Below are 23,033 nucleotides of genomic sequence, written 5' to 3'. Positions count from 1 at the left end.
GTAAGTCGTAGTCGTAATCTTACACGACGGCATCCCACCACGACAGATATAGCGTGGAGGTATCTCCGAGGAACGAATAATTTGTCATTATCGGTCACCAACTTATGTAAAAAAAGTATATAAAGCATGACGACATGAATAAAAATTTACAAGGAAATGATGTAGCCAATGCGCAGTGCGCATGATAAACAATTAGCCGAGTGTTTCGCAAATATCCAAATACAACCTCGAATATAGGGTAATGGTCTAAATTTGACAATGACGACACATTTCACAGATATCATGCTGCCGTTTCGCCTATTAGGTAGGGCAAGCAAATCCACCTCCACCCACCACAGATCCAGCATCACGACGCGTTGCCCTTGTTATCGCACGACCAGGGTGAATTTTTTTTTTTTATAAATCTATGGTCAGGATTCCCCGCCACCAGAAAAACAGAAAGATGATGTGCCATTCAGCCACCCCGTCTAGTCTGTCGTTCATGCACTGTGCGTGAGGCGGTCAATGGGCGGCCAGCACCCCATGCCCTTGCACTTTCGGCTGTTCCCCTTGCAGGTCTGCCCTACTTTTTCGTACAGGCCTTTCTCCCCCCCAAGCCTTGTGAGTTCTCGAAAACGGCAGTCGCACAAAGTCGCATGTTAGATGCGGTGAGCAACACAGACGCCCGGGAAAATCGCGAATCTTGAGTCTTTACCGCCTTGTGTTTAGCAGAGTGTCACCGGCGCTACACTGAAGAGGGCTGGGTCGGCACCGTCCTTGTGCGCACAAAGCGGTCAGCAACACAGACGCGCACAACCACAACGGTCAAAGGAACACAAGAAAGAAGAAGAAGAAGAAGAAGAAGGGGTCGGTTCGCAGAGTGTCACCTTGTCACGCGCATAAATAAAGCGAGTAAAAAGAAAAGGGGTCAAGGGGTCGCCAGAAGAGCGTTGGACCTTGGTGGCCAGCTGCTTCAAGGCTGCAGTGACAGCCCTCTGGCCACAACAGAGACCGACTCGTCTGAGCTTCGGCATTCCCTGGCCGCGATTCAGCAGCTGCCCACCAGTTTGCATGAACAGGTGAAAATATTTTAGGGGCAGGCATTGAAAAGGACCAGGTTGCTGGGCCTCTGCGTTGTTGGCAACATGACGAGTAGCAATACACCTAGCAGATAGCAGCGAGTGTCGCATGAACTCGGGACGCCCCGACGGGAAGCAGTTGACACCAACTGTGTTACAAGGACGGCGCGCTCCTCTCAGGAGCAAGAGGCCAGTCCAAGATGGAAACAATACAATACAATAGGCTGGCGGAAAGACCGGGTTCAACTCCGTGTGCTGCGGGTCGGGCCTAGGCTGCCCTGCCCGGCCGCAGCTAGCGCAGACGGGGTGAACGAGACGTTGACTGGGGTTGGGACCTAGTCATTTAATCAATATTGAATAGGTTGAATAGGGGTTAAAAAGTGCAATGGCGGAGCGAAAGTTGAACGGAGCAGTCTTCCCACCGTCCACGACGGCGATGGTCTGGCCTGAGCTGCACTTGATGCCGAATACTGACCAAGCCCCGTAGTGTGGAGAGGCCGGGGAATAGGGGCAGCATTGATAATACCTGACTGATAATGCTACGTAAGAGTGGTCTTGTTTATTTTGTCCCGATCTGGACAGCGGCAGAGGTCGCGTCTTGTACAACGAGTATAACGACAATGTAACCGATGTAACCGCCTGTCCAACAGAGGGCTATGCGTGACAGTCAGACAAGGCGGCAAGAGGCAAGAGATAATAGGAAGAGCACGAGAATCCTGCCATGAATGCCTGATGTGGCAAACGTTGGGCATCGGAGGGAGCGCAATGACGACCAGCGCCAGAGGGTTTGACTGCTCGGCTGCCCTATCCCGTCAACGACCCACCAGCGGCGAGTGTCTTGGAGACATGATGCGTGCGATGATGTGGATGAAAATGATAGGAAGGCAGAATAATTCCAAGTCCAAGGAGGTGGCGAAAAGCACAGAGCAACAGTAGCTGACGACTGAGCCGAGACTTGCCCAAGATTTCTTTTCTTGGTGAGAAAAGCAGCAAAACAAGAAAAAAAAGACAAGTTTCAAGGCGTAGAGAACAGGGATGAAATAGATGGCTGACGAGCGGCATGAGCGAGCGAGCGGCAGCCAGACGATCAGGTCAGGGTCGTCTGATGGATCATGGAGGCCCGAAAAAAGTTGGGCTTACTGGCGGGGGGGTCTTGAGGGTCCAGCCGACCAGCCAGTGTGGACGGCACACGTTGGCAACTCGGCGCAAGCAGCTCTAGCTTGATGCACGATGCAGTCCAGCGTGGCAGCAAGGGATTTTCTGATGCGTCCTGGACTCCTGGCTTGCTGACGGTGCGATTATTCGCTGCCAGATGTGCCAGATGTGCTCCGAGCTGGTGGTCCGTTGAGGGCCGGGATGGGGCTTGTACCTGGCGCCAAACTTGTTTACTTTTGTACGTAGATGCTGAGACCTGGCGCAAACGTGGTGGAACCGTGCCACGGCGTGCGCACGATGGAAGATGGAGCAATTTGTCGCAGAGTTTCTTTGGTTTCTCAGAGAGCTTGCTTGATGAGCTGGTTTCCAATAACTAGTTAGTCTCGGAGGCTGGTGGCTGGCTGGAGACGGGACAAGAAAAAGGCCTGCAGGTCTGCAGGAGGGACAGGCAGAAGGATAGGGGCACAGGAACAGACGAGGAGGCGGGGGAAACAGGAAACGCGGATTTCACGGATAATAACAAAAACAACAAACGGGAAGCTGCACAGTGCATGCTGATGGCCCGGAGAACTGGTACTCGCAGCAGGTCCCCTGTGTGGCGAACCAGCCTCGTAATTAACAGAGTCGATAAATACATAGATGGCAAACGGAGAGATGAAGGACATTGGCAGTGGAAATTAGCATGTTGATGGTTCTCCAAAGTAATTTGGCATTCTTATCCCTGTGAGAACTGGTGGTGGTAAAGATGTGCTTGGACGGGCAGACGATAAGCCCACCAAGGTGAATTTACAGCACTGTCAGAATATTTCAGGTCACTTCAGCGCATTCAGGCAGATCTATAGCACATTTACAGCGACCCCTTGCCACTGAACCCTAGAGTTACAGCAGTTCGCGGGCTTCTCTGGGGTCTTGTGGCGCTGTGGGCTGCACCGCTGCAGCACCTTTTCAGTGGACTCCTGGTGGACTCTGTGGACTCTGTGGACTCGCCCCCCCTGTAACCTCGCGGGTGCCCCCAATTTACCCCCTGTACAACCCCCCTGTGACATCCCCGGTAGTGGGTCGGACCAGCCCAGAAATCAAAGCAGCCTCTTTCTCGACGCGTCTCGGGCGCGACACGCTAGCCAAGTCAGGAAACATTGTAAACAAATGCGTCACCCGCCTCGTCGCGACTCCCTCTCTCTTTCTCCTGTCCCTCGTCGGCCTTCTCCACGCACCCCGTCAAAATAGCTAGACCCAAGACCCGGGCCGCGACAAAACCCAACAGTATTCGAACTCGGCTTGTCAAAGTGGGCTTTATATCGGCTGCGCTAACTCCTCTTCTGCTGCCTGTCAGTGCCCATCCATCCGTCCCTCCTGCTCACTGCTCACCACGCCACTGCTCAATGCTCACTCACCACTACTGCTAGCTACCCACGCTACCACCACGCTACTGCTGCTCTCGTCCGAGGACACCCTGCGCCTGCCTTTTACATTCCTCACATTAGCTGCCCATCCGCACGCATCCTCTCTACCCCCTTCGACAAAGGACCCTTTTTCCGCACATATCTCGCCCTTGGATCGAAATAAGTCGATCCCTTGTTTCGACGATTCCCCTCAGACACTTGCGCTGCCATTACCCCGGAGGTATGGTCAACGGTTGAGGCGCGATACTCGACCGCAGTGTGGACCTTCGCATCGCTGAAGGTATCTGGGTACAACCACAGGATCGACAACCTGAGCAAGAGACGGATGTGATTGTGACAGGCCGTACTATCACAAGACATCACAACTTTTGGCTCGCACTCTCCTCGAGCAGGAGCGATTTGCAAGTGCCCGTCTCGTGACCCGCCATGTGCTAACTGCCTCTCGTGACCCAACGACTCGATTGCGCCGCATTATCGGGGTTCACTGCTCTCGCAACCAGCTCAACGTCTTCATTACGTCTACATTCGCCAAATCATGGTATCTACCTGACCAGCCTGCTGTATTTGGACTTGTTTCTAAGTCTGCCTTGATAGAGCAGACGACACCCTGCCATCATCTCCATTGACACACGACAGCCCATTTGATGCTTCGAGATTTCATCGACGCATAGCTCTATACCCAAACCTCGAATTCCTGCCTTATTGTTTTGAGACCGTCTTGTCAAATCGGTTTCTCCAGCTTCTACTTGTCATTTTTGTCTTTAGGGCCTAGCAGGCGTTTCGTCAACATTCCTCGCTTGCGTGCGCCCCGCTGTCAACGCTGTCGGCGCGCATTCCTCCAAACACAAACACAATGTCATTCTCTAACTCGGGCGGCACCTTGGCTCTGCCATCGCCCACTCACGCCCATCAGATCGATGTTTCTTCTGCTGTTCGCACCCTCCGTCGCTCTTTGTCGCGATCTCCCTCCAAATTTCTCTCCCGCACAAGTTCACAGAGCTCCGATCACTCGCTGCCAGCTTCTCCCAGAACTCCCTCTAGGCGCTTTGTGCTCACTCCCAAACATCAACATCGCCTTGTTTCTGCGCATCCTCAGTCTGCGCCTCCCGCTCCTGCACCTGTGCAATCTACAACGCCCTTGCAGTCGCCCGTCTTGACCCCTCTTCGCCCTAGCGTCCGCTTGTCGCTGCGCAGTGCAAAGGCTGCGAAAACGCTTTCGCCCGCCCGCCAGCTGGCACGCCGCGCCTCACCCAAGAGTCCGATCAAACGCAGCCTCAACACCACCTCAGATACCATCAACTACGCGCGTCCCGCAACATCGGCATCCCCTCGAACCCGATTTTCCCCCGGCCAGGAAAACACACGTGCAAGCGCCGCAATTCTCAAGACTATAGACAAGAAACCTTCGCGCCATAGTCTGCATCTCGACGTTTCTGGGTCCTCCCAGACCGCGTTTCTGAAAGCTCTGGATCTGACCCCAGAACACATGATCTCGACCACTGGCTCTCTGAAGCGCAGTGATGCGACCATGAATCTCGACCATCCCAGTCAAGGCAGCCCCGTGGCCAAGCGCCGCAGCATGCACGGCATCGCCACGTTTGGCAGCCCCGAAAGCTTCAGCATTTTTGGCAGCAACACTACCTCGTCTCAGAGTTTTGACATTCACGAGGACTCTCATCCTGAATACGAGCTCTCAGCCATGCCTGTCGCTTTCCACGGCGATGCTCTCGCCTCCCCCTCTCCCTCAGCTTCCGTTCCTAAGCGCTCTTCTTCTCTCCGGAAGTCAACACTGCAGCAGCGTTCCCTAGGCAGACGCACTGGTGAACGCCAGCTTGCCCAAATATCTTCCGATCTCTCGACTCCTGGTAGAAGCAGGCCACGACTATCTACCGACCACTTTGTCCCCCCGCTGGTGCCCAGAGACAGTCCATTTTCCAATGTGTCTCCTCTACCAAATGCTTCCATCCACCCCATGGAAAGCAAATCGCACCAACCTCACCCTCTTTCCAAGACTCTTACCACTTCCTCTTCCGGCAACAGCTTGACTGAGCAAGAGCCTGCCCTCTACGCACCGGTCAAGCCAACCTTTGAACGACCTCGGCCGCATCCGTTCTCGCGCTCACTCCCTCTAAACGCCACTCGTCCTACCGCGCGTCCTACGCATGACCACACAAAAGTTGTTGCGACGCCCAACCATTCGAATCTCTGGGTTGGCGCATTCAACTCGACAGGCTTAATTTCCAAGGTGAACCGCAACCCCGAGGAGGAGGCGGACAAGAAGTTCGCCCCGCCTGACACGCCTTGTAAAAAGCACAGCAATCCGTTTGCCACCTTTCCCCCCCAAGCAGGCAGCGGCCTGAGGAAGAGGGGTAACAGCCGAGGCTCCTTTGCTGGCATGCCGTCAACTCCATTTTCGGCTGCACCTATCCGTGCCCCCGACACATTTGGCAATGTCGCCAAGGGCATGACCATTTTCCAGCGCGGTCCTTCCGGGCTTGGCGCTCGTCGAGGAAGCGTCCTCAGCCTTGATGGCGAGGATCGCACCCTTTTTGGCGAAAACACCGATCTGACAACCAGCTTGGACGCCGATGTTCCTCCAACACCCACCAAGAACAGCTTGACTCCCAGCCTGAGCAACCTGAGCGAGCAGTCCTTGGAGAGTCCAAGCGCAAACCGAACCTTTGCGCTACCTCCACTCTCTGCTGTGAAGCATATGCCTCCGAGGTCCTTAACGGCGTCTCCTATTGAGAGACAGCGTACTCCTCAGACCCCACATGAGGGCATGCTGCCGCTTGACACAAGTCGCCTCTCCCTCTCGCAGTTCAACGAGGCTACTGAAAGCTCCATGCCACCTCCAGTCACACCTACCGCTGGCAGAGACTTCCGCTCGTCTACCAGCATCTTTGTCACTCCTGTCAATGACCGCACTAGCGATCTTGACATTGATGCAAGCCTGTATTCAAAGTTTGACAAGGTTGAACAGGTGGGCAAAGGCGAATTCTCTACCGTTTATCGCGTCACCAAGTCGAACCAGACTCTATTCTCCGAGTCTCTATGCATGACTCCAGTTCGAAAGATTGGCCAAAGCCCGACGATGAGCCAAGTGTATGCGGTAAAGAAGAGCAGACATCCTTATCACGGCCCCAAGGATCGTGAGATCAAGCTCCGTGAAGCTCGCATACTTCAAGCTCTGTCCCATGCTGAACATGTTGTTCACTACATTGACGACTGGGAGCACAACCTGCACCTTTACATCCAGACTGAGTACTGCGAAGAAGGCACTTTGGAAAAGTTCCTGGGCAACGTGGGCCGTGGTGGACGCTTGGACGACTTTCGCATTTTCAAAATTCTGCAAGATCTTTCACTGGGTTTGAAAGAAATTCACGATGCTGGCTTCATGCACTTGGATATGAAGCCTGCCAACATCCTCATCAACTTTGAAGGGGCTCTGAAAATTAGTGACTTTGGTCTTGCACAAGCCTGCTCTGCCACATCTAGCGTGGACACTGAAGGCGACAGGGAGTACATGGCTCCTGAAATGCTCAAGGGCCAGGTTGGTCAGCCGGCCGATGTCTTTTCCCTCGGGCTCATCACTCTGGAGGTTGCAGCCAACGTCGTGCTTCCGGACAACGGTCCTACTTGGATAGCTCTTCGATCTGGAGATCTTTCTGAAGTTCCCAGCCTCACTTGGATGCCCTCCAACGAAGTAAAACGAGATGCCAGCGGCGTTCCGCTTGAAGCTGTGCACAGCAGCGAAGTGCTGGCCAACAAAGACAGCAGAGGCAACGTTCCCGATGCTTTTAAGAACGCAGATTTTGGCCAGCAGCCCCCCTTCATGGTCGACGCATTTCATCCCAGCTCTCTCGACTCTATTGTCCGCTGGATGACGGCTCAAGAGCCTAGCGACAGACCCCGCATCGACCAAGTCTTGGATCTCGAGGGGCTGCAGTGGGTCGCTGAGCATCGCAATGCGCCCGCCACCGTCTATGAAGGAAGCTGGGGTCTCGAAGATATGCCCCCAGTAGCCATTGCTGTCGACAGCGATACCGAAATGACGGATGTCTAAACTATTTAGACGAGCATCCAATCTAGCAAAGGAGCAACGCTGGATACATATGAAAGGATACACCTCTAGCTTCGATTGGATTGGAAGCAGTACGGAGAAACGTACAGAGAGATATCGCCGAGTCGTTGGAAACGTGGCATCGACCTTGTGACGCGGCGAAAATGCTGCAAGCCGCCGCCGATGGAATTAGGGCAGCCACGATCGCGGAGTTACACTACGACATGATTTATTCGGAGTTTTTGTCATTACAACACATACGGCCAGCGGGCGTCAGCAGCCTCGCTACAGAGATAATGGCGGACCTAACAGGCGACACTCGTTACGAATTATACTTGAGATACTAGATATATGGTCGACGGATACAAGGTGCAAGAGCTAGCTTGGGATTATATATACATGGGGAAAGATATCATGCTATGGAAGCAAAAAAGGGAAAGGCTACACAGAATCTGGCTTGTATTGCCACAGAACCGAGTTACGGTTACTACTCAGGAATGAATTTCGGCGTTCAAGGATCATGTAAATATATACGTATCATAGTAGATGGGAGGACATCGATAGCACCTGGGGGATATGGATGTCAGCAAGGGGAGTCGCGAACACGTTAGCGGACGTTCATTTGTCACGTATGAGTCTTAACGAAGAAATGGTATGAACACATTATGGCTTAATTGAAGAACTAGTTGCTTCGTGAATGTCGACACGCTGCGGCTCGAGGGGCCAGGCATCCATCGGCCACCTTGGACGATGCGCTGAGGAAAGCATCAACTAGAAAATCACAGCTGAGGAAGTGGAGTTTGTACCGAACTCTTGGATTAATAAATATTGCGAGGAACTCGTCATCAGGTTGCGTAGCAGTGCCCTGAAGGGCATCGAGGTCACAGTGTGGCGCTGCGCCGATCTGATGGGACGGGACACCCCGCCCAAGTGATTCGCGGCCTCGACCATTATTTACCAGGCTGCTGCTTTCCACATCAGAGTGACCATCCGGCAAGGGAAAGCAGAGGTAGCATACGTCGACGCTCGCCATATTTATTAATTTTATTAATACATCAAGATGACGCAGATTAAACGGCAAGAGGGCCAGGCCGAGCTGCCGACGCCTGAAAGCACCCATTCCTACTGGCACCGGGACCCGTCGCTCGCGCTGCTGGGCCACCGCACCACCGACAAGCTCCCCGAACAGGCCGACGTCGTTGTGGTAGGCAGCGGCATCACAGGCGCGTTTGCTGCGAGGGAGCTCGTGGATGGAGGACGTGATGTGCTCATGCTCGAGGCACGCGAGGCGTGCTGGGGCGCCACTGGCCGAGTACGTTGAGCACCACAAGACGTTACGCACGCTTTGCATTACTGACCAACGGGATTGGATGCTGTAGAATGGCGGCCATTGCCACCCGATGATCTTCATCACCAAGCCAAACGTGGCGCAGTTTGAGCTCGACAATTACTTTTTCCTACGGGACCTGGTCAGCGCCCACCAGGTGCCGTGCGACTGGGAGTCGACGGGCGCCGTGTGCCGCCTCGCCACCGAAGACGAGGCCGAGGCCGCCAGGGAAAATGTGCGACTCCTGCGCAGGTATCACCCGTCCCTCGCGGACAAGGTGCGCTACGTCGAGGATCAACGGGAGCTGGCGGAGCTGCGCGTGCCCGGCGCCCGCGCCGCGGTGCTGCACCCCCACGCGGCCAAGCTGTGGCCTTATAAGCTCGTGGCGTGGGTACTGGAGACGTTGCTGGGGAGGAATGATGATGAGTCGGCGCGGCCGCGGCGGGTAAAGTTTAACCTGCAGACGACGACGCCGGTGACGAGCCTCCAACGGTACGGGGGCTCGTGGGTGCTGCACACGCCGCGCGGCCAGGTCGTCGCCAAGCAGGTCCTGCTCGCGACCAACGGCTACACGTCGCACCTTCTGCCCCGTATGACGGGCCTCATCCGGCCTACGCGCGGGCAAATCTCGGCGCTGCGGCCACCGCCCGGCGGGCACACGCCGCTGCGGCGCACGTATATTTGGAGCACAGCCGACGGTGCCGACGACTACCTCGTGCAGCGCGACGACGACGACGACGACGAAAACGGCGTGCTGATACTCGGCGGGGAGCGTACCGGCGACGCCGAGCTGCGCAGCCACACCTCGCGCGACGACATCATCGACGACGAGATTAGCGCGCGGCTGCGCAGAGGCCTGCATGGGGCTATTGAGCTACGGCCCGGGAAGGAAGAGGTGGAGGAGCTGCGGGCGACGTATGAGTGGACGGGCATCATGGGCTACTCGCGGGACGGCCATCCGTGGATCGGGCAGGTGCCGGAGGTGCTGGGCGGGGAGGAGGGGGGATTGTATGTGAGCGCGGGATACACGGGGCACGGGATGCCGGTGGCGGCGAGGAGTGGTGTGGCGGCGGCGCGCATGATGCTGGGGAAAGGGACGGGGGATGTGAGACTGCCGCATGAGTTTGCGATTTCAGAGAAGAGGGTCAAGGAGGCGGAGAGGGCGGTGCTGCCGCAGACGTTGGAGGAGGAGATTGGGATGAATGCATTTTGGATTGAGCAGCAGGCAGAGCAGTAAGTGTACGATGTTGTGTGAATGGTGGTCGTTGTTTACGGCGCTGTAGCGTCAAAGGAAGTAGAACGGTATTTCCTTGTAGGTATAGCTGCGCATTTATTTTCAGTTTGTCGCAGATGATATCACAACACATGACTGGTTGCTGATAACCCATCAAACTTGACACGAAGTAGATTGATGCTCAACAGTATACCAAAGATGCGTGGTATTGCCAAGAACAATGTCGAAAAAGAGCTAAAAAGCGAAACGATGCGAGAGTAGGACATGGACCGGACTGAGGACTCTCACATGCTGCATGCGCCAAGTCCGCCTTGCATGCTTGCACTGCGAAACCCCGCCGAGGAGGGGTTTCGGCGCGCAATGGCGTTGTCGACCCTTGATAAATGGCTCATGTCAATCAAAAGTTTCCCTGTGAAATCATCGTCTAGGGAATTGTACAAGGTACATTCCGTCAAGGGTATCGGCTGAGAACTGGCCCCCAAGTTGGAGAAGACGCGAGATGAGCCAAGGTTGAAGGAGAAAGAGATAGACGAGGACGTTTCAAACTAAACGAACAAAGTCTCGAGCCTTTGAGAAAGAGTATGCTACCTTCCCCATATCCACTCACCTGGTGCTTTCTCAATGGAACAGCTTGTCACGCTGATTACAGGCAAGTACCCCGACTACTGCGTTCTTGCATCTCGTGTGCTTTGTGTCTAACAGAGATATAAGGCGGGAACGGGGGGATTGGATTCGAGGTTGCAAAAAGTCTTTTGCTCTCTAGTGCCTCGTATCATGTCATCATCGGCAGCCGTGATCAGGAGAGAGGTGAGGCCGCTCTGGCACTATTGGCCAATCTTGCAGAATTAAAAGGGGCCGTTTCCCTTATACAACTCGACGTCACCGACGATGCGAGCGTTGATGCTGCAGCCGCCTCCATCATGGCCTCCCACGGCCGTCTTGATGTGTTAGTCAACAATGCCGGCATCGTTGTCCGTGGCGAAGCACGAGACGCTGCCCGGCGTATTTTCCAGACCAATGTCATTGGCTACATTAGCGTCACCGAAGCCTTTTTGCCCCTTTTGCGCCAGGCGCCCAAGCCGCGACTTGTTTTCCTGTCGAGTAGCTTGGGGTCCCTAACCCACGCTTCCAACCCAGAGAGCAAGTACTACGCGTCGCGCGCAACCGAGTACAGGGCAGCTACGGCAGCGCGAAACATGATTATGAACCAGTATTGGGTGCGGCTGCAGCAAGAAGGCGGCGGCGGCAAGTTTTTGGTTCACGGGGCGGATCCGGGCCAGGTGGCGACGAATTTGTTTGATACGCCGGAGCAGCTGAGAGCAAGAGGAGCGGCCGAGCCAGAAGTGGGCGGAGAGCGCGTGGCTTCCATTATAAGAGGGGAAAGAGACGCTGATGCTGGACGGGTGTGCGCAGAGTACGGTGTTGTGCCTTGGTAATTATATATAAAACCTACCAGGCTGGAGAGTTTTATGGAAATGATTTGTGTTGGAGATCCAAGAGTACCATGGAGAAACGCATGCTTCAGCTTCATTTAGCCTTGATATCCACGTTCTGGAGAATTTTGCAAAGCACGAGGAATATGCAGCACTTGAGCCACGAGCCACTTTACCTCTCGTGTTCTTTATTCCCCTCAGCTTTGTTGATTTGGTAATAACTAGACGGAGAAGAAATCAGAAGTCTTGTCACTGGGTTGATAGAAAGACGGGCCAAGGGGGCTTATAAGTACCGAGTCTGATGACGACGCCGACGCCAATGTACACAAAGCAGCGCGACTCGAATACTTTCCGGACATTGATTTTGTGAGCCATGCGACTCTGATCGAGGCCCCGCGTGTCAATAGAGATGTTCGCGTCATGATTGAAGAGATTGTTTTGCTGTGCATGCTAGACTCTGCAGAACGAATCAAACATCTTGAAGCAAGCCAACCACATTACCAAGTATACCGCGAATGGTTGGTGAGAGAGAAGCAAAAGGCAGAGAGCAAGGGCATATGGCCTCTTTTCAAGATCAAGCATACCTCTTCTCCACCTTTGACAAGGCGCGAACGCCAGAGCGAGCTAGAGAAGAGGCTTGCCATGATTACTGATGATGCTGTGCTCCAACGCTTGTCGCGCGGCATCTTCAAGATCAATCAGCAATTGCGTAAGATTTGTTCACGGGGTCGCATGGACACGTTGCGCACGCTGCTGCGGGATGGTGGCCGCTTGCTCAAGACCGCGTTGTGGACATTTCGATTAGCCTAGCAGCGGTAGGAATGGACTCGCTGATTGCGATTGAGCTTGCGTCGCTGGTGGAAGCAGAGCTTTGCTGTTGACGTTACTGTGCTGGAGATTTCATGGCCACTTGGCAATCTGCGTGGGCTTGGGCTGCTTGCAAGTCAAGCCTTGAGGAAAAAATTCATCATTTGAATTTTAGCAAGGCTTAGACTTTTTTCTTTTCGAGGTTTGATGTGGCGATTCCGGTGCTTCCTGTGTTTCGTGATGAGTGGCCTTTTATGTTGCTTTTCTCTCCTGCCCCTTGCTTGGTGTGACACATGGTTACACTGTTAGTCTGTTACACACGACACAAGCCTGTTCGGAAGAATCATCGTCCGTAACCACAACAAGAAGAGGGACATGTACCACTCAGTATCCTAGTCATCGATACCTCGATCAATCAACTCTCTCCTTCTCTCTCTCATTCCTGCTGCCTGGTTGCATCTCATCACTCTGGACCGGGACCTGCAGCTGGTCTTCTTAAGTGGATGGACTACTTGCCGTAGCACTTCTCTACACTGAGATTTAGTACAAAATTCTCTACTTTGTCGAATTAAGAATTAGATATCTAAATACTTGACGTCTGAGATGGCATTGCTAGAATGCAACTCTCCTTGAAAGCTAAGCGCAACTCGGCCATGCGCGTCTTGAGCTGGGCACAGGAACACTTCTCATCGAAGATTCCGTAAAGGTGCAGGTCAACCTTTCTTCTCCACGTGACTCTCAGTAGAATCCGTGTTAACTTCGTCATTGTTTGTGGGCTTCTCTTCGGCCTTGACACTCTTCCATTCCATCCCCAGGACTGCAAGGGCGCTCAAGCAGGTAGTGATAAGGGCAATTTTGAACGTCCACACGAGCGCATTGTTATATACAACTTTCATCTGGGACAAAACAGCGGGGTCAGTGATGCCGAAAAGCGACGGGTCGGTTGTTGCTCCTGCTCCTGCTATGCTCTTGGGATCAACGCCAAGGTTGGAAATGCCTGCCAGACCTTCCACAAGCTTTGTAATAAACACGTTCTGTGCGACACTGATAAACAGACTGCCGCCAAACATTTGGGAGAAAATGATGATGGCAGTGCCTATTGGGACATCGCTGAGGGGGACAACAGCCTGCGCAAGGAGAATGGGCTGCTGCATGCCAATGCCGATCCCGAAGCCAAACAAGATCTGATAGCCAATCCATTTGCCCGTCGAGATATCGACTGTATACAAAGTCAAGAGTCCAGCTCCAATGGACCCAATGACAGAAAGAGCATACATGAAAGGTGTAGGATATCCGAGTTTGGTGACGACGGATCCGGCTCCCATGGCACTGACGGTGAAGGAGATGAGGAGGGGCAAGGTATTGACGCCTGCAGTTGTGGCCGACGTGTCGCGAACAACTTGAAACCAGATTGGTATGTAGTATATGTTGACAAAGAAAGAGGCCCCGACAAACATGGCAAAAGCGGCAGCGCTTGCCAAGCTGCGCTGTTTGATGAGGCGGCCGGGTATCGTCGCATTCTCGCCCACGAAGTACTGGATAACCGTAAAGGCCACTAGCAGAATGGCAAACACTACGAGCAAGGCAACAATGCGGCCGCTACCCCACGAGTATTTGCTGCCACCCCAGAACAAGGCGAGAAGGATGCAGATGACGCTGGCCAGGAAGAAAATGGTCCCAAAAGGGTCAAAGCTGTTGATGGTTTGCCAGAACGAGGTACCGGCTGCATGGTTTTTCTGACGCTTGGGCAAATGCAGAAAGAGAATGAGCGAAGTAGCTGTAACGGCCCCGAAGGGCAGATTGATGTAGAAGCACCAACGCCAGGTGACGTGATCGGCGAAGGCACCACCCACCAATGGACCAATGATACTCGCAATTCCATACATGGCACCAAAGAGGCCCGTGTAGATGGGTCGCTTAGCAAGAGGTGTGGTATAGGCAAGGATGACCAGGGCACCCGAGAAGATGCCCGAGCCACCGAGACCTGCAATGGCGCGTCCGATAATCAAGGCAACGGAGCTTGGGGCGACGGCGCAGATGAGGGAGCCGATTTCGAAGAGGGCCAGGCAGCTCAGAAACACCCACTTGACGCTGAACATCTTGTATAGTCGACCAAAGAGCAGAGTAAGAGCACAGAAAGTGAGCAGGTAGGCGGAGCCGTACCACCCAACATCACTGAGGGCTTGAAACTGATCCGTAATCTTGGGGATGGCAGTGGCAATGATTGTGTTGTCGAGAGAGACACAGAGCACAGCGAGCTGAAGGCCAACCATTAGAGCGAAGAGCTTGAATCTAGAAGGGTATCGAATGGCATCCTCCTCGCTCGGTGTGCTGGCATCGAGTGCAGTGTCACCATCATGGCCGTGTGGGCTAGTGAGGCTGCTTTGATCGGGTAAGGCGTTGACCGTCGGGTTTGTCTGATCTAGACGAGGTGTAGCAGCCTTGTCGTTGCCGTAAGCCATATTTGCCGCATGGGAGAGCAGCTATTCTTTGTCAGAATATTTGTTGCCACCGAAGTAGGCCAGAATGCCTTAAATAGTAATTAGACGCCTCAACGCAAGACGATGGAAAGGGCATATCGGACAATCCTGCGGGGTCCGCGCTGCAGCCGTCCACCTCGCATCAGCCTAGCCCTTGTCTCCTCGTCATCTGATCCGTGCCGTTCGTCTGATCTCCTTGCCTACCAGGTACTTTGGACCCCATTGCTTGTGCGGATTTTGCCAGACTGGAATGCGCCTCAGGTGCCAAGACAGTTGCGGACTTTCGGGTAAGGCTGTGTGGGTATGGGGGGCTAATGGCGCGAATTCCGCCCTTGATCTCGATCAAGGCTCCGCCAGGTATGGAGTACGGATAGATGTTCCTTTTTTCAAAACGGTCTGTTTACCCTTTTTAGTGTCTAATTAGCTCATTACTCTTTTAGAATACGTTTTAGAGTTAAATAGTCCCACTGATGCGACCATGGACCCCGACGCGCGAAGCCGTGAAGCTTGATGCCTAACGAATAGCTGTTATTCGTATCTAGGCGATGATTATGACATCTAGGTCACATAAGGTGTCTAAGAAAAAAAAAAGCATCCAATTTGTGACACAATTGAGAAACCGAGATACCAGGACAATAATACGAAGCACGAAAAAAAAAAGCACGAAGTGCAACAGCCCGTGTGTGCTGGTCGTCACCGACCCAACTTACTTACTTGGGCACCTACTGTCGTAGTAAAAATGCGGATCCACACCTTCATTGATGTGAATTAGGCCTTATACGTCCATACCTACCTTGCAAATGTATTGTGTACCATCCGCTGCCAGCTTTCCGCATATAGCGAAATTGCGTAAATACCAATCATCTCGACCATCGTAATCGTTTGTCTCGCGCCTAACCATACCTACACATGTTTCCTTCTTGCAACCCCGCATCATATCCAAAAGTTGCCGCCATGTCTACGCAGATCCCGACCCGTGCAGCTGTGGAAGCTCGCTGCTCAATGAATGGAGTAGAGCGGCGTGGTGTAGCCTACGATGACCACATATGGGTCAAGTACGGAATTTACTTGTAATTAGCGGAAGCAGCTCTGCACATATTTTTAGTATGAAAGCGCCAATTTTTTACAACTCGAATCGAATATAGTAGGAAGAGGTATAATCGCGGTGGAGGCCTAGATAGAACATTGCTATCTCAGGGCACAGTTGATAAATTGGCGTGCTGATATGCAAGCCATGGCCATCGATAATTAATTAACTTTGTAAACCTAGACTAAGAAAATGAGACAACAAACGATCTACTTGAAATTGCATTCTTCCCGTTTTCATATTTTTTAGCTTAGAACCTCTGGCTGAACACGAGTCCCAGCGTCACTTTCTAGCGATCTCGGTTTCCTCGCCGTGAAGAGCATGACCCGTCCTACCAGTCGGATGCTAACTTCCTCAAAATTCTTCCGTAAAGCCTCCTCAAATACATGTCGGCGGTCATTCCAATTATCGAATGTGCCGGAATTGTTGTATATTGACATAAGCTTAGCCGCGACCCAATTCATCGGCTGCTCCCGGCCCAAGATCGTTAATCCTACAAGCACCCCACCCGGCGCGAGAAGATCTCTGACAACGTCGAACGCTTTGACCTTCCGCTCTTGAGGTCCAGGGACGCAATGTAGCAAATAGAACATGCTTATTGAGTCGAATCTCGCGGAATTCGGCAGGGGCAGATGCTCGGTAGCGTCTGCGACAACGGTTGTGATGCGAACAGCGTTCGATGAATTGATGATCCGTTTTTCCGTCGCGGCCAGAGAATTCGTATTTAGATCGACGATGGTTATCTCTTTGCAGTCTACTCCAGCAGCCAGTGCCTTGGCAGGGTAGTAACCGGACCCAACCCCGATGTCGAGATGTCTGGCACCCATGGTGGACTTGAACAGCGGCAGTAGGATTGACGTTGTGGGACACTTCCACGCATAACTATTCGATAGCCACAAAACTAACCAGTCATATATGTACTGAACATATAGCTTTGAGTAGATGCCCGTCCCGTCACCTTTTGTATTCTTTGCAGGCGGCGTATAGCTGGTGGCCATGATTTGTAGACGTGCGTATATGAAAAAAGACAAAAGATAAATTGAAGCTGTTCAAGTAATATTTCCCCCCTCGCAAGTGGACTGCTTAGATTATATATAGAACATCTGCGCCAATTATTCGCATTATCGTCCTGCCCGCTATTTGTGGAAATGCAAATCAATTGCCAAAAACAATATATGGTCAATTATTCTATATAGTCAATTATTCTGTATGCCAAGACGTATGTAGTCAGCTACGGAGCAACGCCGCAGTGGACGCGGAACCTGCAAACAAAACGACCATTATGTTAATTGACCCTATATAAATGACCTTGTCACTTTCGTACCTTAGATCTGTCATTTTAGCACAAATCAAGTTAGAAGTCGTGATATAACACCTATCTGTAACACGGTAATTTCTCAAGAACTTTTGAATTAAACAAGCGTTACCTAAGTAGTCATAGTAGCAAGAATGGCGCTGACTTTTGTGCCTGGGCATAGAAATGTCAGCAGAACTATTTCCCTCTGAACCACGTTTCAGCTGTGCTTCGCATCAATTTTTGCCGGACTGTTTCCCTCATCTAACAGATTTAGCAACCAAAATGGGAGGGAACCAGGCCGTTGCGCAGCCCATTGCGCAACCACCCTTTCGCGTCATCCCGGTAGCGATGCGCGGGAGTGGCTGCTACAACCAGAATGCCAAGATTCAGGAGACAGCGATGGTCAAGGCCCTCTCTCTCTTTCCCGATGCTTGTCGCGAAGGTGTATTCGATGAGAAGTTACGTACAGTGGTCGACTATGGGGCATCTGAAGGAATCAATTCGTGAGCGACCCGGCATAATGCTGAAGAATGTTTCAAGGCTGACGATCATTGGCAGCATCTTGCCGTTGTCCCACTTCTTAGAGCTATTTGCCAAGGATCCTGCCCGTCCGATCGACATCCAATACTTACTAAACGACACTCCAACAAATGACTTCTCTTCCTTGGCAAGGACAATGCATCCGGCCATACAAGAATGGGCAAAGAATTATCCATCCGCTCGCGTTTTCCCTCAAATGATAGCTAGAAGCTTCTACCAGCAAATCATCTCAGATGGACAAGTTCATTTTGGATTCTCGTTTAGTTGTCTTCAGTGGCTAAGTCAGTTTCCGCAAGCACATGTTTCAGATGGAGAGCCTATTGTCGACCGCGTCTCGCGCATGAGTTTTCGGCAAAATATCTGTAGGGATCAGTCCGACAGGGATCTGCACCAGTTCCTCCAAGTTCGTGGCAACGAATTTGTTCCTGGCGGATCCCTCATCCTGAGTTTTCTAGGGAGCTCGAGTGTCTGTGGGTATTGGGAGACGCCTGTCCTCGAGTGCCTTGTTCTAGCACTCGATGAGATGGTGGCAGATGGTCTCATCACCTTGGCAACAGCAGACTTATTCTCCCCTCCCATCTTCACTCGTGATTTGCAGCAAGTCCGAGCCGTACTTGACTCCCCCGAGGTTAAATCGGTATGGTCGACTATGCACCTTTTTGAAGAAGATATTGAGCATCCAATGTCGAGCAACCTAGATAGACGTGGCAAGAGCTTAGAAGAAAGCACTCAATATGCACAGGAAATGATCAATTTTGGCCTCGCTATCATGGCGGGCTTTTTGATGGACGCAATTCGGGCTCAGAATAGAGCTGACAGCATTACGGTGGCTGAAGAGGAAGAGTTACTTGTGCAGTGGAAAATCAGAGCTGCAAATATATTTTTAAGTCAATGTCGGGACGCAAGGGTCAGTTTCCGGTGGGTATACGTCTCTTTGAGGAGGACCGCGCAGGCGCTTTAATAAGCCGCACGACACCTCTTTTGGCACACTGTCGCGAGAACATAGTAAATTGATTGCACAGTTCAGATTTTTTCCCTCGGAGCAGCGCTGTATGAAAACTTGGGTTGTGGGGGACGTAGAGCCAATCGCATACGAGACAAAGTGCCAAAAGAGGCCGCTGCGGTTTTCTAGGCAGATTTCAACTCGCCTCTTCATATTGGCGCAGTGATCTATGATGCCTAAAGTTGAAAGCAGAAGTTGACAGCTATTTTCTCAATTCACTTTTGATTCATTCTCTCATCTCATCGTTCACAGTTTGACGGTTGCCAGTAAAAGATACGTACCTCCATCACTCGCCGACATTTATCCGCCCACTACCACACTCAACCAATCACAGCAACGTATTTTGCAAGCAGCTTTCAATTGGTGTCGGGAAGTCAAGGACATTTGCCAAAGCTCCAATTGACTCTCACCCTCGCATCCACGGTCAACGCTACCTTACCACCATTGACAGCCCATCTTCCGCTTCGCTCGGCGGAACACCTCGGAGGACATCGATTCGAACTTCACAATGGCCAGCAAGCTCGCCCCCCTCTTCCGGTCGTGCGTCCGCGCCTCTGCGCGTATGGCCGCCCGTCCCCAGACGACAAGCCGCGCCTTTTCCGTCTCAGCGACCCGACCAAGCGATACACTCAATGTGGTAAGGATTGATCGTCAATGAAGCCATTTGTTGAAGACGTCCGCCGGGAGCATTCTGTACAGATGTGTAGGCGGGTCGAATCGCCGAGAGGCATCGGCCAGCCTAATCAGCCAGCCAGAAATGAAGTCGCTGCAGTTGGCGAACGGGCTCTTTTTTGGCCTGTAGCTTCTTGTTGAGTCCGGGAAGACGCGAGGGTTGCAACGCAGACTGAGCAGAACCGCTGACGATTGACTTGTTCCCCAGCATCGCAACACGCCCGACAACAACCCCGACATCCCGTTCAAGTTCAGCGCCGAAAACGAAAAGGTCATTGCCGAGATCCTGAAGCGCTATCCTCCCCAGTACAAAAAGGCCGCCGTCATGCCGATTCTCGACATTGGCCAGCGCCAGCACGGGTTCACCAGCATTAGCGTCATGAACGAGGTCGCTCGTCTGCTCGAGATGCCCCCCATGCGTGTTTACGAGGTCGCTTCTTTCTACACCATGTATAACCGCACTCCTGTCGGCAAGTTCTTCATCCAGGCCTGCACCACGGTACGTTTTCCACACACTTCAACCCACATCTGAGATCCGGCAGCCCTCGCACGCGCGCTCAAGAGCACATGCCCATGCTCTAGTCGACCACTCGACTAACTTTCTTCCCCGAAGACTCCCTGCCAGCTCGGCGGCTGCGGCTCCGACGTCATCGTCAAGGCCATCAAGGAGCACCTCGGCATCAAGCAGGGCGAGACGAGCGCCGACGGACTCTTTACTTTTATCGAGGTCGAGTGCCTGGGCGCCTGCGTCAACGCCCCCATGATCCAGATCAACGACGACTACTACGAAGACCTGACTCCCGAGACGGTCGTCAAGCTGCTCAAGGACCTCAAGGCCGGCGCCGCCACCGGCAAGCTTCCCGCGGCCGGTCCCCTTAGCGGCCGCCAAACCTGCGAGAACAGCGCCGGCCAAACGAACCTGACGTCGGAGCCCTGGGGTGTCGAGACGACACGGGCCGATTTGTAAATTTACGAAGGACAAATATGAAATTGGGCGAACCGGAGCATAAAGGCAGACTTGGCCGAGCTGCTTGTTGCGCACACGGTTTGCATCTACAGCAAAAGAAATCTTGTAGCCTCAACTTTTTATATCTTGTTTGTTTTCACTTGTTTTGGTTTGCCATTTTTCTTCGTCTACCCCTCTGTTGGTCAAGAAGGGCATAGACGGCAGATGGTGCATATTATTGAGTGGGATTGTTAGAGGGAATAGCATCGACTTGTACATATAAATAAAAACAATGACCAACTGAAGCCACAGGATCGATTCTGAAATCTTATCAAAATCTATACATAATATTGGGTTGAGATATATAGTTTCATGTACACAACTAACTAACTGGTATGCTCATCTCCAGGATGTCAATATCGCATTGTTCACAAATTTTCGCTTTACGCAAAAGCACATAATCACGCACCCACGTCTGCCGCCTGAAGCCGTCTCTACAGCCTCAGAACCCAACCATCGCCAAACGTCTCGCCGTCCTCGCCTACTCCACCCCAGACCAAGACGCCGCTGTCCTCGAGGTTCGTCATTGGCGCGCTCGCCAGTAGTGCCCGTCCCTGCGGCAGTGCCGCCCATCCCTTTCCTGCCTCGTCATCGTCGTCGTCGTACGGCCGCGTCGCCACGCGGGCCCATCGGCCCTCGCCCGTCTTGCGCCCCACGGCCTGCAGCACAGCCGCTGTCACGCTCGCCGCCGACATGCCCTGCGGGGGCGCCTGGAACAGCCACACATCGTCGAGAGGCGGCTGGTCAGTGCCGCGCTCGCCAAACGCCAGCACAAGGACCTCACGGCCGCCGCCCATGGTCATTGCCTCAAAAACGGCGCCGCTGCGGGGACACGGCCACGGATGCACGCCACCGTCGACAGGAATTTCCGGCGCGCTGTTGGTGCTGCGCGGCGAGGCGAGGAGCGGCTCCGAGGGCGTCACGGTGCTGCTGTAGGTGCTGGTCGGGCGCTGCAAAATCGTCTGCCAGCCGTCGCGGGCGCGCACTCCGACCTCTGTCTTGCCGTCCATGATATCGACCTCGAGGTGCAGGTAGTCGAGCTGCCCGCCGAGTTTCTCACCGTTGCTGGCGTCTGCGCCACCGAAGCGGAAGAGCCGGCTCTTGCTGATGCAGATTGCGGTGTCGGCGCGCGCGGGGCCCGGTGCGGATGGCAGCTCCGTCCACATACGGGAGCGCACGTCAAAGGCCCAAATGTCGTTGCTGCCGCTGCCGTTGTTGAGGCGGCCCGCGTGGATAAAGAGTGTTCCGTAGCCACGCGACTCCTCGTCGACGGCGCTCTCGGCGACTTGCCCGACCACGGGGTCCTGCGGGATGCCTGTCTTGGAGGTGTCGCCGACGGCCCAGTCGCGCCAGCCCTGCGCGCGGCTGCGCAGTGTCGTGGGGGTCGACGGTGGAGGATGAGGAGCTGTGGGAGGAGAAGAAGTGGTGGTGCGGGAGGAGCCAAAATCTTGGGGCTTGTCGGTCGCCGCGGCGCAGTGGTCGCTGCGCGCGTTGGGATGAATGGTGATAGCGCCGCCCATGACGGCCGGCGCGGGGTCGAGATGACTCCAGGTGCAGGTGCGTGTGTCAAAGACCCAAACGCGTCCGGCCTCTTCAACAGGCTTTCCATCGACGCCGCGGCCGCCAAAGAGCAAGATACGCGAGCCAATGACGGCCGTGGCGTGGCCGGCCCGTGCTGCGGGGACGTCGCCTAGATCGGGCCGGACAATGTCAATGGCGCGCTCTTTGCCCTTGCCCCTGAACCTGGGACTGCTGCTACCAGCCTCGGAGCCTGCGCCGTCCGAGGAGGCTTCTGATGCGGTCTTGCCGTGCTCGTCAGCGTCTGCCTCGTCGGGCTTGGCGGCGGCGGCGGCGATGCGGTAGTAGTCAGTGCTGGCGCCGCTGACTGGCAGGCGCACAACGTGCATGTCATTATCGGCAATCTGGCCGTTGAGCTCGCCTCCGAATATGTAGGCACTGCCGGCGATAATGTCGAGCGGGTGCGCGGAGCGCCGCAGGGCGGGGATATTGTCGATGAGTTCCCAGGTACCCTTGGGCCCGTGGTCCGCGGGGGAGGACTGCCCGCGCAGGCCAAAATGCGGCATCGACAGGGCCGGTAGGTTTTTCTGGGCGTGTGCTAGGTTCTCCTGGGCGCTGGCGAAGAATCCCTTCTGGGTGGTGGCAATGTTCTGCTGCGCGTTGGCGAGCAGGTCCGTGGTGCGGCGCCGGAGAAGCTTGACCTGCTCCATGGCGGGCGGGTTTCTTGCTGATAAAGGGAGTTTGTAGCAGCGTCGGTGGTGTGAGTGAGTAGACGAGATGGAAGAGAATAAAAAGGCAGCTCCGAATCACGATATTTTGGCTGCGAAAGGGGTTGGCCGAATTGCCGTTTGTTAGACGATGACGTACTAGGTAGGTAGCTCGCCAGTGATGGCAAACAGCTGAAGCTGGGTACCTAACAAGCAAGTAACTACCTAGGTAGGAAAGAAGGA

At 53.7% G+C, this 23,033-nt stretch overlaps 7 protein-coding genes across 7 annotated transcripts; 4 read left to right on the top strand and 3 right to left on the bottom strand.

The window, feature by feature from the left end:
• Positions 1 to 4,469: 4,469 nt before the first annotated feature.
• On the top strand, positions 4,470 to 7,682 carry BBA_08543 (mitosis inhibitor protein kinase SWE1; the record flags this gene model as incomplete). The annotated part of the gene is made up of 1 exon (XM_008603640.1): positions 4,470 to 7,682. One exon carries the CDS (start codon positions 4,470 to 4,472, stop codon positions 7,680 to 7,682), a length of 3,213 nt encoding a protein of 1,070 aa, XP_008601862.1.
• A 1,057-nt stretch (positions 7,683 to 8,739) lies between these two features.
• On the top strand, positions 8,740 to 10,243 carry BBA_08542 (FAD dependent oxidoreductase; the record flags this gene model as incomplete). The annotated part of the gene is made up of 2 exons (XM_008603639.1): positions 8,740 to 8,991; positions 9,059 to 10,243. 2 exons carry the CDS (start codon positions 8,740 to 8,742, stop codon positions 10,241 to 10,243), a joined length of 1,437 nt encoding a protein of 478 aa, XP_008601861.1.
• Positions 10,244 to 11,160: 917 nt separating this feature from the next.
• Positions 11,161 to 11,676, top strand: BBA_08541 (short-chain dehydrogenase; the record flags this gene model as incomplete). The annotated part of the gene is made up of 1 exon (XM_008603638.1): positions 11,161 to 11,676. One exon carries the CDS (start codon positions 11,161 to 11,163, stop codon positions 11,674 to 11,676), a length of 516 nt encoding a protein of 171 aa, XP_008601860.1.
• A 1,517-nt stretch (positions 11,677 to 13,193) lies between these two features.
• Positions 13,194 to 14,942, bottom strand: BBA_08540 (major facilitator superfamily transporter; the record flags this gene model as incomplete). Its single annotated transcript, XM_008603637.1, has 1 exon — positions 13,194 to 14,942. One exon carries the CDS (start codon positions 14,940 to 14,942, stop codon positions 13,194 to 13,196), a length of 1,749 nt encoding a protein of 582 aa, XP_008601859.1.
• A 1,350-nt stretch (positions 14,943 to 16,292) lies between these two features.
• Positions 16,293 to 17,045, bottom strand: BBA_08539 (putative SAM-dependent methyltransferase; the record flags this gene model as incomplete). The annotated part of the gene is made up of 1 exon (XM_008603636.1): positions 16,293 to 17,045. One exon carries the CDS (start codon positions 17,043 to 17,045, stop codon positions 16,293 to 16,295), a length of 753 nt encoding a protein of 250 aa, XP_008601858.1.
• A 581-nt stretch (positions 17,046 to 17,626) lies between these two features.
• On the top strand, positions 17,627 to 20,526 carry BBA_08538 (NADH-ubiquinone oxidoreductase 24 kDa subunit; the record flags this gene model as incomplete). The annotated part of the gene is made up of 5 exons (XM_008603635.1): positions 17,627 to 17,847; positions 17,903 to 18,710; positions 19,339 to 19,524; positions 19,768 to 20,058; positions 20,173 to 20,526. The coding sequence occupies 5 exons, from the start codon at positions 17,627 to 17,629 to the stop codon at positions 20,524 to 20,526; spliced, it is 1,860 nt and encodes a 619-aa protein (XP_008601857.1).
• A 473-nt stretch (positions 20,527 to 20,999) lies between these two features.
• BBA_08537 (kelch domain-containing protein) lies at positions 21,000 to 22,793 on the bottom strand (the record flags this gene model as incomplete). The annotated part of the gene is made up of 1 exon (XM_008603634.1): positions 21,000 to 22,793. The coding sequence occupies one exon, from the start codon at positions 22,791 to 22,793 to the stop codon at positions 21,000 to 21,002; it is 1,794 nt and encodes a 597-aa protein (XP_008601856.1).
• Positions 22,794 to 23,033: the final 240 nt, after the last annotated feature.

Source organism: Beauveria bassiana, assembly GCF_000280675.1.
Source record: "Beauveria bassiana ARSEF 2860 unplaced genomic scaffold BBA_S00036, whole genome shotgun sequence".
NCBI classification, from domain to species: domain Eukaryota; kingdom Fungi; phylum Ascomycota; class Sordariomycetes; order Hypocreales; family Cordycipitaceae; genus Beauveria; species Beauveria bassiana.
Note: the sequence above shows the minus strand (reverse complement) of the source record. Positions and strands in the feature narration are given on the sequence as shown.